The 16,093-nt window shown below is 48.1% G+C and overlaps 1 protein-coding gene across 50 annotated transcripts in view; it reads right to left on the bottom strand.

The window, feature by feature from the left end:
• Window positions 1–16,093, bottom strand: part of MADD (MAP kinase activating death domain) — a 39,506-nt gene that overhangs the window by 21,056 nt on the left and 2,357 nt on the right. For 11 of the 50 annotated variants that reach the window (XM_032844681.1, XM_032844701.1, XM_032844683.1 and 8 more), the window contains exons 1-19: window positions 14,959–15,020; window positions 13,753–14,349; window positions 12,955–13,258; window positions 12,415–12,546; window positions 11,691–11,804; window positions 10,939–11,019; window positions 9,345–9,523; window positions 8,834–9,069; window positions 8,497–8,653; window positions 7,014–7,117; window positions 6,732–6,922; window positions 6,100–6,353; window positions 5,713–5,852; window positions 4,809–4,910; window positions 3,456–3,515; window positions 2,994–3,096; window positions 2,429–2,615; window positions 2,179–2,329; window positions 1,658–1,864 (exon numbers count right to left, since the gene is read on the bottom strand). In XM_032844681.1, coding sequence (XP_032700572.1) covers window positions 1,658–1,864; window positions 2,179–2,329; window positions 2,429–2,615; window positions 2,994–3,096; window positions 3,456–3,515; window positions 4,809–4,910; window positions 5,713–5,852; window positions 6,100–6,353; window positions 6,732–6,922; window positions 7,014–7,117; window positions 8,497–8,653; window positions 8,834–9,069; window positions 9,345–9,523; window positions 10,939–11,019; window positions 11,691–11,804; window positions 12,415–12,546; window positions 12,955–13,258; window positions 13,753–14,349; window positions 14,959–15,020 — 3,361 coding nt within the window. Of the gene's footprint in view, window positions 1–1,657; window positions 1,865–2,178; window positions 2,330–2,428; window positions 2,616–2,993; window positions 3,097–3,455; window positions 3,516–4,808; window positions 4,911–5,712; window positions 5,853–6,099; window positions 6,354–6,731; window positions 6,923–7,013; window positions 7,118–8,496; window positions 8,654–8,833; window positions 9,070–9,344; window positions 9,524–10,938; window positions 11,020–11,690; window positions 11,805–12,414; window positions 12,547–12,954; window positions 13,259–13,752; window positions 14,350–14,958; window positions 15,106–16,093 lie in introns of those variants that run through there. The other 39 variants (XM_032844703.1, XM_032844715.1, XM_032844716.1 and 36 more) reach the window with 9 other exon arrangements.

Raw genomic sequence — 16,093 nt, 5'->3', positions numbered from 1 at the left:
CCACCCAAGCTGATTCAGTCTCAGGCACAGGATTACAAATCAAGAGATAAAAAGAGATCTTCGTTGGGGGGGGGGGGGAGTTAAAAATCAAGAGATCTAGTGCCTTCCATCCCCACTCATGAACTAAAGACTCTAAATTCCTAACCCGAACCCGAAAGTGGTAGGAAGAACCCTGCGGAACACTGGAGATGGCACTGCCTTCGCTCATGCTCCTCCATCTTGGTGTGAGGAAACTGACACCTCTGGAGGCTGGAGCACTTTGCTCAAGATCATGTCACTTAGGACCAGTTTAAACTTCCATCACGCCCTGCTATCTCTGTCAAAGGAGCTGGGCAACAACAATTTTTAAAGATTCCAGACAAGACAGATGATCACCTCAAGCAGCCAAAGGGGTTCAGAAGCATGAGCACCAATCTGTGTGATTTGCTGGACCAGACAGATCAGTATCCCTCCTTGCCTCTACCCAAAAAATCTGATTCACCCTCAGAATCAGCGTCTGCTCTGCCAAGTGACCCATTCTTAGCCAGTCATGGGGAAAAACGCTTCCAGGAAAGGTGACAGAGAACATGAAATACTCAAGAATAGTACCTTTGTTGGGGTAAAGAAGAGAGAAAACTGATGATAGATTCTTTTCCTGGAAGAACCTGAGTATATCTACTTAATCAGATCTCCTAGTTTCCCAGATAAGGAGGTAGAGACCCTGAGAGAGGAAGTGGTTTGCCCAAAGTCTCATTCCCAGCTGGAAACAGATATGGGAGTAAAACCCCACGCCTTCAGACTTGTGCTTGGGGGCCTTTCCTAAAACGTCACATCAGGCAGGAGGAAGGCAAGGGTGACGGCCTCTAGGACACTGTTCTGCTGGCTTAGAGAAGGGGAGCTCCCCAACGAAGGAAACTGGTGCCTCATCTTCATTTATGGAAACATAAAACAACTGCTAATGGTGTGGCAAAGAAGCATACTGCCCGCAGAAACAGAATCAGAAAAAGAAAGACGCACAACCTAGATGACTCAAGGTCAAGTACAGAGAGAATCAAATGCAGGTGCCACCCAGAGAGCTCACTAAGGCACTGCCTTAGCGGGAATGGAGAAACACTCCACATAAACAAGCTCTTTATCAAGTCCAGGAAGGAGAGGGTTAAAGAAAAGCTGATTCAGAAATCTATACCTTGAGGTCTAGAGCCCAGGGAAATGGGGTTGCTGGACACCCCCCAAAGAAGCAAATTTGAGGGTAGTGTCATGGCTGGATGGAGGTTAACTGGCCCAGATAATCATAATTTTATAGACCAAAGATGTATCTATAAACTTCCTTATAGCTTCCAGGAGCTCACATGGCTCTCCACTGTGAAGAAATCCAGACATAAATAAAAAGAGGCACCAGGCACAGAGCTCAGACTCCCTGTACTTAGAAGGCCTCACTGGCCTTCTAAGCAAAACCTCCTTCCTTCCTCTAAGATGTAGTTTGGGGTGCGTGTAAAGGTGGCGTAAGGGATAAAGAAGTACAAAAAAACACATCAGAAATGGACGCAGACCTGTCTCCCTCTCTAGAAAGCAAAGCATGGGGAAAAGAAAGGCAGGATTCTGGATGAATTGAAAGGAGGGAGAGGTATTTAAGAAGCCACAACCCTCCCTCCACCACACCAAACACAGTGATACATACCAACAGATGCTACAAAATTTTCTTCCTTTAAACTTCTGGTGTCTAGTTCTCTGGGACCCTTTCCTGCAGCACTTGGTGCCCGAGGTCCCAGCTGGGGAACTCTCAGCTGTGCCATTGCCTTTGGGTCCCCCCGCCCGGCCAGGCCAGGATCCATGCCGACTGGGGTATTTACACTCTCTGTTGGACTTCTCTTCCGCTTGTCTGGTTCTAGGAAAAGATCAAATAGAGGAAGAGGTCGAAACAGACACAGTGAGTGGGAATCGAGCTATGGGAGTGAGGTGGAAGAAGAAAGTCTACAGGAGGATGGAGAATGGAAAAAATGCAAGGAAAGAAAAGTGGATGTCTTATTTTTCGTGACTAGAAAGTACCCACTATAGACAAACATGCATTAAAAAAATAAATCCCAAAGTCTGATAGGAAGCAAGCTTGACCCTGAGGAACTTGTAAAGGAATGAGTTCCCTTTCCTCGTAATCAGTGGGAGAGCTGTGGACGGCGCTGGCCCAGCCAGTGGGATCCCTACCTTTGCTATAGTAATGGGTCTGGGCAATCTCCAGAAGCCCAAAGATGCTGGCCATGCCCCCCAGACCCGCGTGGGCGTAGGACTGCTCCAGGCTGAGCACCGTGCACTTGAGCAGGTCTAGCATCCCCTTGTATACCTTCCGACTGACCTCCTGTAATGATAAGCCAAGGCCTAGAGTTGGCAAAACTGCCTTCGGTGTCCAGGTCCTTCTTCCCACTGATGCCAGCTCCCCTCGCCTCCAGACACTGACCACGTCGGGGATGGCGTCCTGCCGGGCGTCGTCCTCTGACTGCACTGAGCGGTTCAGCTTGCTCAGGACAAAGACTCGCAGCTGCTCGCTCTCCAGCAGCCGACGCACCTTTTTCATGTTGAGCCAGCCAACGCCCTGGCCGTCCAGCACACTGTGGACCACCTCCTTCAGGAACTGCTGGTTCTCACTATGGGGTCCACACACCACCTCTGTGGTCATCAGCTTCTGTGCGGAGCACCCCCGCCACCCTGACCCACCGGCCTTCGCCACACTAGATGCTTGCCTCCAGGGGCGGAACACAAACCAAGTCTCCAGACGTCCAAGTCCCCTGCACCCCCGGCCCCCCTCCACCCCCCCGCGTACCCAGCACTGCGGTTCCATTCTCCTCGCCGGTGTGGGCTACTACCGTCGCGTGGGGAGTCAGTCAGAATGGGCAGTGCGCGCGAGAACGGATTTCGTCTGCCCAGCTGGGAGGTGCTCTCCCCCTCCTGAGCAACCCTAGAGGGCGGCACAGGAATTGCTACCTCTATCGCAGAACTTTGGAAATAGCCCAGCCATTTATTACCTAGAATTGCTGGATCGACCCTGAGGTGATGGAGGCTCTCTTTTCACTGTTGGGCTGTGTTTAATAACAGATGACTTCTGGTCCACTAAGGCCCTCCTGTTTCCTATAGCCAGGAAGGTAGGAATGATAGACATCACTACTGTGGTCCCGCTGCCTGTGTCAGCACCGCCCTGGGGAGCCATGTTCCACACCCACTCCCCAGAAGGGCTGGGCGAGGGTGGCCCCGGGCCATCACACATAGGTCGAAACCAGCCATGGCAATGTGGAGGAGGTGGGGATGGAGACTCAGGCCACTCCACATGCACCAGCAGCGCCCCACGGGCAAGCACGGGCGTCACGGGGGAGGGGCAAGGCAGGTCACTCATGGGACACTGCTTGCTCCGTGCAGAGGATGGCCCTCAGGCAGGCACGGAAGATGCTAGGAAAAAAAAAGATCATGCACAGCTCACGGGCAAGACCCACCTTCACCACTCCCGGGGCCGGCTTCAGTAACAATCTCCATTAGAGTATTTAGCCCAAATACTGGGACACAAAATACACAGTTAGTAGGTGCACCGTGATACCACAACCCCTGTTCCCCTCAATGGAGCTGTAAGTCAGACCACCTGAGGATTCTCCCAAAGCTTAGTGCACATAACCTTAGTTCTCAGGCACCTCAGAGCTGGAAGCCAAGAGATCAGGAAACCACCAAGGCTCTAGGAAAGACCGTCCTTAAGGCTATGGTCTCTAAAAGCCAGGGGCAGGGTAAATGACACGAGGGACCTTCAGGTACTGAACAGGCACATGCATGAAAGAGGGACTGCTGGTTTTCATGAAACATCTCGCATGGGGGTCCAGAGGGCCTGCCAGCAGGCCAAGAGAGGAGACCCATCTTGCAGATGCTGTCATGGGAAGTGGGGTGGGGTGTGAGGATGGGAGGCGGATGGGAGCGAGAAGGACAACAGATGAGTGAGATGTCCGCATGCGATAAAGGCATTTCAACCGCTTTCCTCCCCAACTACATGGCGTGAAGCCAGTGACTAACCCTTTTCCTAAGCTACTGAGTTGTGTGTGGATTTGTGCCACAGTGCTAGTTAGCCCCCTACACCTCTAGCTATCATGTCTCTTTGCCCACCTACCCTATGTTCCCATCCCCATCAGAGAACACTCCTTCGATTGCCGGAGTTTTTAATCACTGGGGAGAGAAGTCAGTTAAAATATATACGGAGCTCTTCTCACTATGCTCTCTACTGTAATTAAATATTTCAGCCCAATAGCTAGAGAAAACAAACAGACGTCAAGAGAGTAAATTCCGAAGAGCCCTTCAGACCCTCTGAGCTCACAAATGAAAATCAAATAAGGTCATAACTGCTCTTAGAAGCTAACCAGTACTACCTGGCCCACCCACAGGGCCCATCGACGTGAAGCCAAAGTGAGAGGCTTCTTGGCTCTGTAAACAGTGCCAGGCTCTCGCAACCATCCCCGGCGGGCCAGCTCCCTGGGATGCAGCCCTTCTCTGCTCATGCAGCAAGAAGCCGGCAGATGACTGGTGACAGCTCATGACCCCCGTGTTCATTATGGATCCCCCCAGAAGCAGTTATCGCACAGCCGCTGTTACCCTAAATGACACAGCAGGGCCTCCTCTCCAGCTACAAAGACCATTCCCATCTGAAAACCAGTCAGAGCCCATCATGTGCAGTGAAAGCCATGAGAAGCAGTATGAGGGGCCACAGCCAGATCAAATGAGCCGTCATACACAGGGTTCCTGACAAGCACCCATAGGCCTGAAATATCTCCCGGAGAATCCTGGTTCGGTGGAAGGAGGGCTGCAGTTACCTTTCAGACTGGGGAAGGGTGTGGTCTTCTCTCGCGCACCTTTGGTGGGCAGTGTGAGGTTTGAAAGACTGAAGCTTGTACTGTGGTTTCGATACAGGCTGCCTGTCAAGGGGAGGGTGTGAGAGCGATGAGTTAGGAGCACAGAGAATCAAAGCTGATGACTGTACCATCATCTCCATCTTCTTCCTTTTCAAGCATAGCCCCGGTACCTCTGATCTACCACAGAAAGGACCGAGTCCATAACTTAGGGCAACCAAAGGGGCAACTGCCAGGATTGTTCAAAACCCAGTGACAACTTTCTCTGACCACCTCCTGCGGTAACAGCCAAGTCTCTCACCAACCGCTAACTCAGTATGAAAGCTGACTTTATGCACTTTTGGTCAGAAGTTGATGCTTCCCTTACCTGGCTTCTGAAAAAACTCAGTCATAATTATTCCTGATGCTGGCTCTCTCCGGTCCCTGGTCTGTCCTTAATCTTTACCTGACACCACCCCGCATTTCCGGCAATATTCTCTAGGCACAAAAGTCAACCTCATATACATTCCTCAGATTTCCAAGTGTGTTCATGAAAAAGTCCTTCACCAGGCAAAAAAGGTATTAGATACAGAACCCAAATCCAATTTGACCATTGTATTTCCACAAAATATATGACGTTTAATACAACGACTCTCAGTTGACTATCTTACCTGAGATAGACTGAAACCTCTGGAGAGAGAGACTAATCTGTCCTTGTCCTTTACTGTCCTCCCTTGAAAATACCTTATTCACTGTCACCCAAACAAGCTGGACTGGGGCTCGATACCAACAGTCCAGCCCTACATCTGAGGTTCTAAGCAGCACCCGCCATGGCCAGGCTCTACTGCAGACCAAACGGGACAGAGACAGGAGAGCTGAAGGCACTTACTGGCAAAAGACATGATGCCCCCGAAGCCCTCGGTGCTGTTGTTGGAGATGGTGGAGGTGGGTGAGCTTGCGCGAGAGTCGGACTCTGCCTCGGAGTCACTTGCCAGTTTCAAGCTGTTGGGCCGCAGCAGCTTTTGAGCCCTTGAATGCACAGTGGCACCTGTGAGCCTCAGGCAAGGGTACCTAGTCTTGGGAGCGTGGGCCTGACCTGCACTGCCATCACGGCTCCCTTCCCACAACTCGTATATGCCTAGATCAAAGCACCAGCCTGGGACGGAGGGAAACCAGAGCATTTGGATTTTTCCGACTTTCTGATTATCCCTCACCCGGGGTCCACTGCAGTGCGGTCCTTCAGTCACCCATCTAGAAGGAATCCCCAGGCTCTCACCGATTGCCATTGACATGTTGGCTGAATCGGGGAGTATAACATTCCCCCTGCTCATCATCATCTTCCTCAGGGGGAAGGCCATACTGGGGCTCGAAGTATGGATTGTCATAGGTTCGCCGGCGCACTGACCCCTCTCCAATTTCTGTCTGGCGCCTGTCCGTGTTCGATTTGCCCATGCTGGGAGGCACGGCAGAGAGGGGCTTGGAGACGCCTACTGCTGCCTTATCGTCCACCTCCGTTGAATCGGCAGGTCCCTAAAGGGCACATTAAATAAAAAGTAGTCACCTGGCGCCCAGCAATACCTTCCTATATTCTCAGATTAGCAGGGCCAAGCCAGGCCTATCAGGTTCCCATTTCCTATCCTAAGGGAATGAGAGAGAGAAGATCTCTGTGACACTCCTGGTGTCTGTGCCCACAAACTATGCAAGGGGGGATCTTAGCTAAGTCCTGAACAAAGCCCAGTGAGCTCTTTCTGTGTCTCCTAGGCTCTACGCGAGGAGACCCATGGAGAGGAAGACAGGAAGAATGTGAAGCGGCAAATTAACAGCTTCCGCCTCGACTTTCTGACAGAGGTGCGGCCCACGTGCCCAGTAACAGCTCGCACTCATCCACCCTTCCAAGTCGCCACGCACAGCACTAGCTCCATGGATGACGGTGCTGGGGCTACTGCTGGCGGTGGTGCTGGAGCTGGAGCGCAGTGGCGGGTTTTCCTGAGAGTTCTCGCTGTCCGGGCCTGCTTCCTCGGATTCCTTCTGGTTCTGCAGCTCATCGATCTCCACCTCGCTGGCATCCCCCAGCGCCGCGTGCGTCAACGGATCCACATCTGCCGAAACCCAAGGGGGCAGGTACAGACCGCACAGTCCCAGAGTCCCAAACCCTGCCCAGAGCGAGCCAGTGTCCCCAAGTACACTTACTGGGAGTATCACCATTGATGTCACACTTCATCATTTCACTGACAAAGTCACCAAGGGAGGAGTAAGAAGAGCTTGAGTCATCATAATCCATACTATCGCTGCCACTGCAGAGTGAAGAGCCCAAAAATAGAAATAAAAATAAAAATACAACGGAAGGAAGGGGAAGGGAAAAGAATCAGTGATCAGCATTAGGAAAAATAAAAAAGCAAGGACTCTCATACACACACACACACACACACACACACATGCATGCACGCACACACAGAGGAGTATTACTTAGCCATAAAAAAGAATGAAATCTTGCCATCTGCAACAACATGGATGGAACCAGAGTATAATACTAAGTGAAATAAGTCAGGGAAAGAAAAATACCATATGATTTCACCCATATGCAGAATTTAAGAAACAAAACAATCAAACAAAGAAAAAAAAAAGACAAACCAAGAAAGAAATTCTTAGAATTTTTTTTAAAGGTTTTTATTTATTTATTTGATAGATCACAAGTAGAGAGGCAGGCAGAGAAAGACAGAGAGAGGAGGAAGCAGGCTCCCCGCTGAGCAGGGAGTCCGATAGCCGGCTTGATCCCAGGACCCTGAGATCATGACCTGAGCCGAAGGCAAAGGCTTTAACCCACTGAGCCTCCCAGGCACCCCAGAAAGAAATTCTTTTTTTTTTTTTTTAAAGATTTTATTTATTTATTTGACAGAGATCACAATTAGGCAGAGAGGCAGGCAGAGAGAGAGAGAGGAGGAAGCAGGCTCCCCGCTGAGCAGAGAGCCCGATGTGGGGCTCGATCCCAAGACCCTGGGATCATGACTTGAGCCGAAGGCAGAGGCTTTAACCCACTGAGCCATCCAGGAGCCCCCAGAAAGAAATTCTTAATACAGAACAAGCTGATGGCTACTGGAGGGGAGGAGGGTGGGGGGTGAAACAGATGATGAGAATTAGAGTACATTTATCACGATAAGCACTGACTAATGTGTCGAATTGCGGAATCACTGTATTGTACACCTGAAACTAATATAATGCTATATGTTAACTACACTGAAATTAAAATTAAAAACTTTTTAAAAAGCAGGGGGAGGGGGTGCCTGGGTGGCTCAGTTGGTTAAGTGTCCAACTCTTGATTTCGGCTCAGGTCATGATTTCAGGGTTGGGGATCAAGCCCCAAGTTGGACTCTACACTTAGCAGAGTCTGCTTCTCCTCCTCTCCCTCTGCCCCTCCATGTGCTCTTTCTCTCTCTCTCTTAAATGAATAAATAAATCTAAAAAAAAAAAAAAAAAAACCTTGGGGAAAATAACTCTTAACTTGAGGCCAGGAAACAAGATAAAATAAAATAAGTAAGCTAACACAAAACAATTAACAAAAATATAACCACGGCTTCAAAAACCAATATCTAAGTCCTACGAGGCTTTGCCACTGTGCTCAATAAAGGCCAGTGAGAGCCTCCTTTGTACCTTAAAAATCAGTTCTGCCGCTCACCTGTCATCAGTGGGGTCAGAGTCAGAGTCACGCTCTGGGGGCACGCTCAGTGCCTCGGCCAGCTGGGAGTTGCTATCATAGACTCGATAATGGATAGGCTGCAGCTGATGGGCATACCACTTCGGCTTGTCACCAATCAGGGCTGGATCAAACATGTCTACCCAAAGAGAAAGAACAGAGTTAGCAACAAGGAGAAAAAAAGACAAGAAGAGCATAAAAGAAAGATAGGAAAAAGTCTAAAGCCAAACGGGAATGGAAGGGGCAGGTCAAAGCTGAGAAAAGGCAAAGGGAAGGGCCATCAGGGGACAAAGGCAGAAGGTGGGGCAGGTGCGCTCACTGTTGTGGATTCGCTGGAAGGCGTAGTTGGTGGGGTTCAGGATCCATTCTCCGAAATACTCCACCGCCTGAGTCCTGGCCAGCTTCTCAGCAAAAGGAGTCTGCCGGGGACGTGAGGCTAGAAAGGAGCCAGCTTGAAAAGCTACCACGGGCCGAGGGAAGAGACGCAGGGTACGTGTGTGCATCTGGAAGCCCTGCAGCACGTTGGGGGAGTTGAAGAAACGGACCATGGCCACTCTGGGGAAGAAGGGGATGGTGAGATGATCCGAGTCCCACACCCTGCACCATAAGGACGGCTGCAGTCCGAGGTCTCAGACCACCTCCCCAAGCCAGCACTTCACAGGGAGAAGGATCTTAAACAAGCATCGATCTCTCTGCACTCAGGGTCTAAAAGGCCTGAGAGTATGAGGAACCAGTACTTCTCTTTGCTTGCACTAAGGTGGCACATGCAGCTACTGATAGAGCAGAACCCAGCTGAAGAGCACGTGATTATCCAGTCAACTTGGTCGTACCTCGTTGCAACATCCACAGAATCCACATCATTGCCATAGATGAGTGGGTTGAATTCAGTAGAAGGTGTGGACTGCAGGTCGTTAGAAGGCCTTCCCAAGAGAAGGGGGATCTCTTGGCCTTCGTGGAATTTCTCCAGATTGAGGATGGGCTGGGTATTGAGACTCATGCTGGCAAGAGCCTGCGGAACAACAGGAAATCCCCTATAGAGTGCAGATTCCTGGGTAGCTCGGAAGTCATCTCCTAGGAAAGAGTCTTTGACATAAGAATCCAAATACTTTAACCTTTAGAAGACAATCTGAATTATACAGGCTTTCAGTTTAAGCCAACCTGGCTCAAGGCAACTTAATCAAATACGGAACCCAGGGCCATAGTTTCCAAATTTATTTTAGTCATGAAATGTTTTTCAGTCTAGACCAGCAATGCTTCTTAAATATTAATGATCACAGGAGTCACCTGGGAATGTTGTTAAAAATGCAAATTCTGGTTCAATATATCTGGGGTGATTCTGCACTTTTAACAACCACAAGCAATGGTAATGCTCCTGGTCCGTGAATCACATTTCAAGTAGCAGGAATAAGAATACAGGATTAATGAACCCAGGGATCTTAACTCCTATAAACATTTGAAGTACAATTCTACATATCAACCTCTCCATCTTATTAGTCATACTAAAGCAATCAGCAAGAATGAAAACACAGCAAAGGCAGGCAGAGAACTTTCTCAACTTGCAATCCTCACCAGTTCCGGCAGTAACAAGACACTGTATTACATCAGTAGGGATGAAGCAAGTGAGAGGGAGAGGGATGCTACAGAATGACCCATTTGAGCCCAAACAGATATCTCGAGGTACTGCTGAGCAGCTAAGACAACACGGAGGTTCCTAAAGACCCTTCAAATGAGAACAAGGATTCCTATAAAGAAATATGGAGCTGTCTACTGGTGGTCCTACATAACACACACAAGAGGAAGAAGGAATGGGGCCCTGCCACATGTTACCTTCAGGTACTGTGCTCGGCATGCAGAAGAGGAAGAAAATCAATCAATGAAAAATGTATTGAAAGGATTACTCAAAGAGAGGAATTTTTGAAGAAAGCATTCTACGGGGACATAGGGATCAATTCAAAAGGAAAATATGAAAAGAGTCAGATTGTCCAAATGACTAGCTCCTTTCTTACAAGACAGACAGAATGCTCTAAGGCCATAAAGAATGGCAGACATGAGGGGCATCTGTGTGGCTCAGTGGGTTGAATGTCCAACTCTTGGTTTCGGCTCAGGCCATGATCACAGGGTTGTGAGATCGAGTCCCACATTGGGCGCTGTAATCACTGGGGGGTCTGCTTGAGATTCTCTTCCTGTGCTCCTCCCCCTCCCCATGCACACTCTCTCTCAAAATAAACAAATCTTTAAAAAAAAAAATCTAAAAGCCCTTTTTGAGATTCATCCTGATACCCAGAAATGGGACACACCTCTTCTTAGCTAAGAAAATCTAATCCACTTGACGTCTGAAAGGAAAGTGGCTCTTAGAACAGCTACAGCCTCCAGGCCGCCCTAGAGTAGCCACTGCTCCCTTCCTTTTCTTCTCTCTTCACCCACCTGCTTCAGATGCTTCTTCAGCTCTAAAGATTCTGGCTCTGGCAGGGCTGGGAGCACTTCTGCATTGGTGGGGGCAATCACCTGCACCAGAAAAACAAAAAAAAGGCATGACCTTGGAATTAATTGCTCAGGAGTTACTCTTACATAGAGGAAGTAACAAAAATAGTAAGTTGTATACACGGTATTTTCACCCATATGTGAATATGTATATCATGTATCCACATATATTTAAGATACACACATACGTAAATAAAAAGAAATATACTTCGGTGTTACTGGTGACTATCTCTACATGCTAGGGCTGTGGTTTTTATTTATTTATACTCATTTGGATTTTTAAAGTTTTACAACAAACACATATAAGGGTTCCTGCTGAAGTCTGAATGTACTCATGCCACAGAATATTAATATGCATTTTAAGTCTGCATTGAAAGACACTTTCTCACTAGAAACCATAGCCCAGGAGAACCATCAGGTGAGCTACACTGTATGTCGTGTTCCCACGATCACAATGGCCTTACTGCTCCCAGATGCAGGGCAGCACTTCACTCCGGCAAAACTAAATCTGACACTCCTTTGAGTTCTAACCAGGGCCTATTAAGCCAATAAAGCAAAAGCTAAGCATTTAAAAAAATTGTTTCAATGAGTCACACAAGAGAAATCACCTAACTGAGGACCTTCCTGGGAATAATCTAGAAAAAGAAAACACAATCCTATTCTAGAATCCATAGTCCCTCGGCCAAGAACCTCACCCTATTGCTGTCCAGATCCACCAGCCATACGTCATCAGGCATTTTGAAGTCCAGTTTGTAGAGGAAGAAGCTGGCAGGGACCCCGATGATGTACGGAGTTGGAGCCAACAGCAGCTGTGGAAGAAAAAAGAGGGTAAGAAACAAAAACTAAATCTATTTCGATCACTTAAAGAATCAGGATCCTTTTAGATAAGGAAATCCAGGTCCATAATCTCTTTTCTAAAACTCTTGAGGGTAGCTGTGTTTCTGCATTCACAATTTTTTAGATTTTAGAGAGGTAACAATGTATATTCTGTACATTGTGTAACACCTGCAACAGTGTAGCCAGAAACCTATAATTATTAAATTTTTAAAAATTTTTTTCATTTATTCATTTATGGGGGGGCTTGAGCAGGGAGGAATGGCAGGCAGAGGGAGAAGCAGGCTCCCCACTGAGCAGGGAGCCTGACATGGGGCTTGATCCCAGGACCCTGGGATCATGACCTGAGTGGAAGGCAAATGCTTAACCGACTGAGCCACCCAGGGGTCCCAACATTTACTTGAAAGTAAAAACCAAAAATAACAAAATTTTTGACATCAATTCAGTTCAAGTTAGGTCATGGTTTACAGACATATAAGTTATAATAAGGGAAGGAAGAGGAGTACTTCTCGGCACTGATCTCCCTCAGAGCTGGACAGAGCTGGAAAGTAGAGGTGACAAAGCCAGAAAGCACCTGAAACTCACCTGTTCTGCCGATGCCATGCAGGTGGGCAGCAGTGGGATTACAGGAAACATATACTCCAGTGGGTAGATCATCGCCACAAATGCCATCACAGACATGGAGAGGGCATTGTAGTCTCGGGACTGTAGCACCACCTGCCGCAAGCCATCCCACAAGGATCGTTCAACAGCAAGAATAACAGGGATGAGAAAACAGCTTCCAGCGATACCATTTAATTTCCATCTCACCACGCCTAGGGCCCTACGAACACAGCTTTCACAGTGATCTCTGCCCCATGCCTTACCTTCCTGGTTCTTGTTCCCCCAATTCCAGGACCACTCATTGGAACAGAACTACTGATATTTCCAGAGAATTAGGTCAGTCTAGTTAACGATAATTCAACTGAGTGGCAGACCCTCTGAATACATTCCACTGAGTACCTTAATCCAGCTCACACCTAGAGGGTGCCTAGTGTATAGCTGGCATATGTTACCTCCTAGGGACAAAAAGATGAAAAAGGTGTAGGCCCTGTCCTTAAAGGTCTAGAAAGCTGGCTCTCTCACCTTGTGCTCTAAGAGGATGCAGGTTAGCACCTGAAGACAGGCATCCACACCCAGAAGTTCCAAGGGAAGGTGCAGTGGGAAATCCACCAGGGTGAATCGAGAAGGGTCTGGAAGAGCAAAGGTCAGAGCTTGTTGGAGCTCCTGGGGCAGGACCTCAATGTCTACTCGCTTCTGCCCAGAGACGGGCACTGGGGAACGAAGCAATCGATAGATCCAGGCCTCAATCTCTCGAAGGTCATGCAGAAGGGCACTTGACTTCTCCTCCACTAGCAATGATCCAGTAAAGATGCGCCACATAGTGTCCCTGAGGAGCAGACAGCAGGAAACAGACACATAAGCACCAGGAGCTGATACCCTACTGCAACACAATACAGTAGCCACACGGTAAAAATGATGATATCGGAAAAGCCTGATCTTTGGGCTCAGCTAGGGCTGGAGGGTATATACAAGAGAACAAATGTAAAAATGTACACATAGGAGGACTTATATTCCTGCCTGCATGAAACATCGAACTCCAAACATTATGTTAGGAAGTCTAACTCTGCAGCACTTTTCCCTTAGAAAGGACTAATACAATATGTTTAAAGAGGTGTATAAAGGACCGCAGGCTATGTTTTTTAATGATTGACCGATTTCTTTCTTTTAACAAAAGTTTATTCTTAAACGTACAACACGGTCTAAGACAACACTTCGTTCTAGCCATACAAAGGACCTCAGGCTTCAGAGGAAATTTCCTGCCCCTCACAGACCGACTCATCTCTAACTGCTTCCCTCTCTTCTGTCAGCAGCAGACTGTACCTTTGTATGCCTCGAGGGATGCCCAGTTTCTTGCCCAGCAGCCGCTCGCTGCAGCAGTCCACAAGACGTTTGAGGGTGTACAGACATTCTCGGAAGGTAGAGAAGAAGGGATAATGGCTGAGCACACACAGGGAAGTCAGAGTACTGTTGCGTGAACGACTCCCTGCCTTGGCCCGGGGTTTGACCCGAGGAGACTGATTCACATCAGGGGCGGGGTCAGCACTGGAGGGCTGCAAGGACAGGCCAGTCTCTGAGGTCTCCGTGCCAACCTCTTCTGATGCACAAGTGGCACGGGGTCCTTCCTTCCCACGTGATCCTACCCCACCTTCCCCCTTTTCTTTAGGCATACGCTTCTGGAAGGAGCGGTAGAAGTTAACACAGATGCCATAACGAGTGACTCCAGTGTCCTTGTCAGTGAGGGTGAAGACGAAAGAAGTGTCATCCCGCAGACTCATGCGCCGCTGCCGCACACTCAGACAGCCCTCGGGCTGGCAGAAGAACACTACATCTGGGGGCAGGGGAAACTCGGAGTGGTCCTCCAAGGGGTACCGCCGTAGTAATTCAGGAGTCTGGGCCACACTATCACTGCTCGGGTGCCTGCAGAACATAAAGACGAGTTCAGCAGCCTGAAGGGATAGGAAGCCATTTCAGATGTTCACCACAGTCCAGAAATGAAACTCAAAATGCTATTTTGGATAAAGTAACCTAACTGCGGGACCTTGGAAAACATGGATGTGGTTTGCAGCATTCAGCCGGTAGACTAAATGAGATCTGTACTGTCATGAAGATACCGATCTTGAAATGCAAAGAAAACTGCAGCAACAGAATTATTACTAATGCCTTCAGATGATTAGCACTTTAAAAGGTGTATTAGCTAACGAACTACCAACAGAGGGTACGTAGGTAAAGAGCACAGCCTACTTTTCTTTTTTACAAAATCGGGAAACTGAGGTGTACAGAGTACATTTGCCCGAGAACACAGGGATGCTAGATAAGAGCAATTTTGCTCTGTCTCTGTTCCTCTGGACCAAGACTCTCAATCCACCTGACTGCTGTTTCCACAACTGGCGCCAGTGCACCTGTCACGGTAAAATAACAGGGGAAGAGTGAGGAATGCAAAACAATGTGGGTATCAGGAAGGCAAGTAATTACATGTGTTGTGGTCACCACACGTGACAAGACAAAAACCAGTCTCTTCTTAGTTACCTGGCCCCTACGATCACTAGATAATCAAGTAACCGAGGACAGAGCTTCTTCTTTTGCACCATGGTTCCAAATTCACCAGTTCATCTCAGAGAAACTTCAAGGCACCACACAAGGAGTCAATGTTCCCAGGAGGAATTCTGATGTTATCTGAAAATTCAAGTCCAATAGGAAAAAAGTACTGATAAAATCCACTGCTGTGCCCCAGGGACTCATCCCCCTCAGCTTTATTTCTGCCAGGGTCAGAGGTCAGAAGGGCTTCTGTTTTAATCCTAAAGATGGGAGAACATGACACTTTTCCTAGTCCAGAGCTTGGTCAAGGCTGATGAACTTACAGAGCCAAATGTCAAGAAGTAGGATAAATAATGGCTCACCTCCCCCATCCCTACAAAGCAGCTCATTTCCAGCCTCACTCCTGATGCTCTGTTTCTGAAAAAACAGACCCCGTTAGTCTCATCTGGATTCAGTCATTATGATAACAAAAACTAAGTCACTTTTAGGACAGCTCCAGGGTATCAGGATCCAACCAGACTCTAATCAGCACTAATCTGTACTCTCACCTCCGGATGAAAACCCAATTATTTTCTGCTCTAACATTCTGCATTCAGCTTCATGTGAAACTACCATAAAAACCGTATACTTCATGCACTCAGACAATAACAAGAGAGGGCTACTCTACCCTGTGCACTCTCAGATGAAGAAAATCTATGTCCCAATTGCTTCCCTAAACCATTTTTTTCTTCCCTCTTCAAGCAAGAAAGGGGCCCACGGGTTACCGCTACTGGCTCTGCCCTTGGTGCTGAATCATAGTCTTTCTCTATTCTAGCCCCAGGACTGGAATCAGGGATACAATACACACAGATGAGACTTTGTCCTTGTACCTCTTACACAAATGAAGAATTAGATGCAGAAATAACAGAATTTCTGCAAGAACGGGGAGAGGTGCTCAGAGGAATTGTAAACCATAGTCCAAAAAGTGGGAAAAGCTTACATGGTCTTAATTATAATTTATGTCCTATTAGGTCTCCATACACTTCTCTAAGCAAAATGTTTCACTCCACTACAAGGCTATCTTCAGTGCATACAGGATTCTACTTCTACACTCCACACATGGTCACACTAAGACCTCCTTTGCTAC

Source organism: Lontra canadensis, unplaced genomic scaffold (assembly GCF_010015895.1).
Source record: "Lontra canadensis isolate GAN:19392208 unplaced genomic scaffold, GSC_riverotter_1.0 scaffold154, whole genome shotgun sequence".
Taxonomy (NCBI): domain Eukaryota; kingdom Metazoa; phylum Chordata; class Mammalia; order Carnivora; family Mustelidae; genus Lontra; species Lontra canadensis.
The sequence above is the reverse complement of the archived record's forward strand: the minus strand, read 5'-3'. Positions and strand labels throughout refer to the sequence as shown.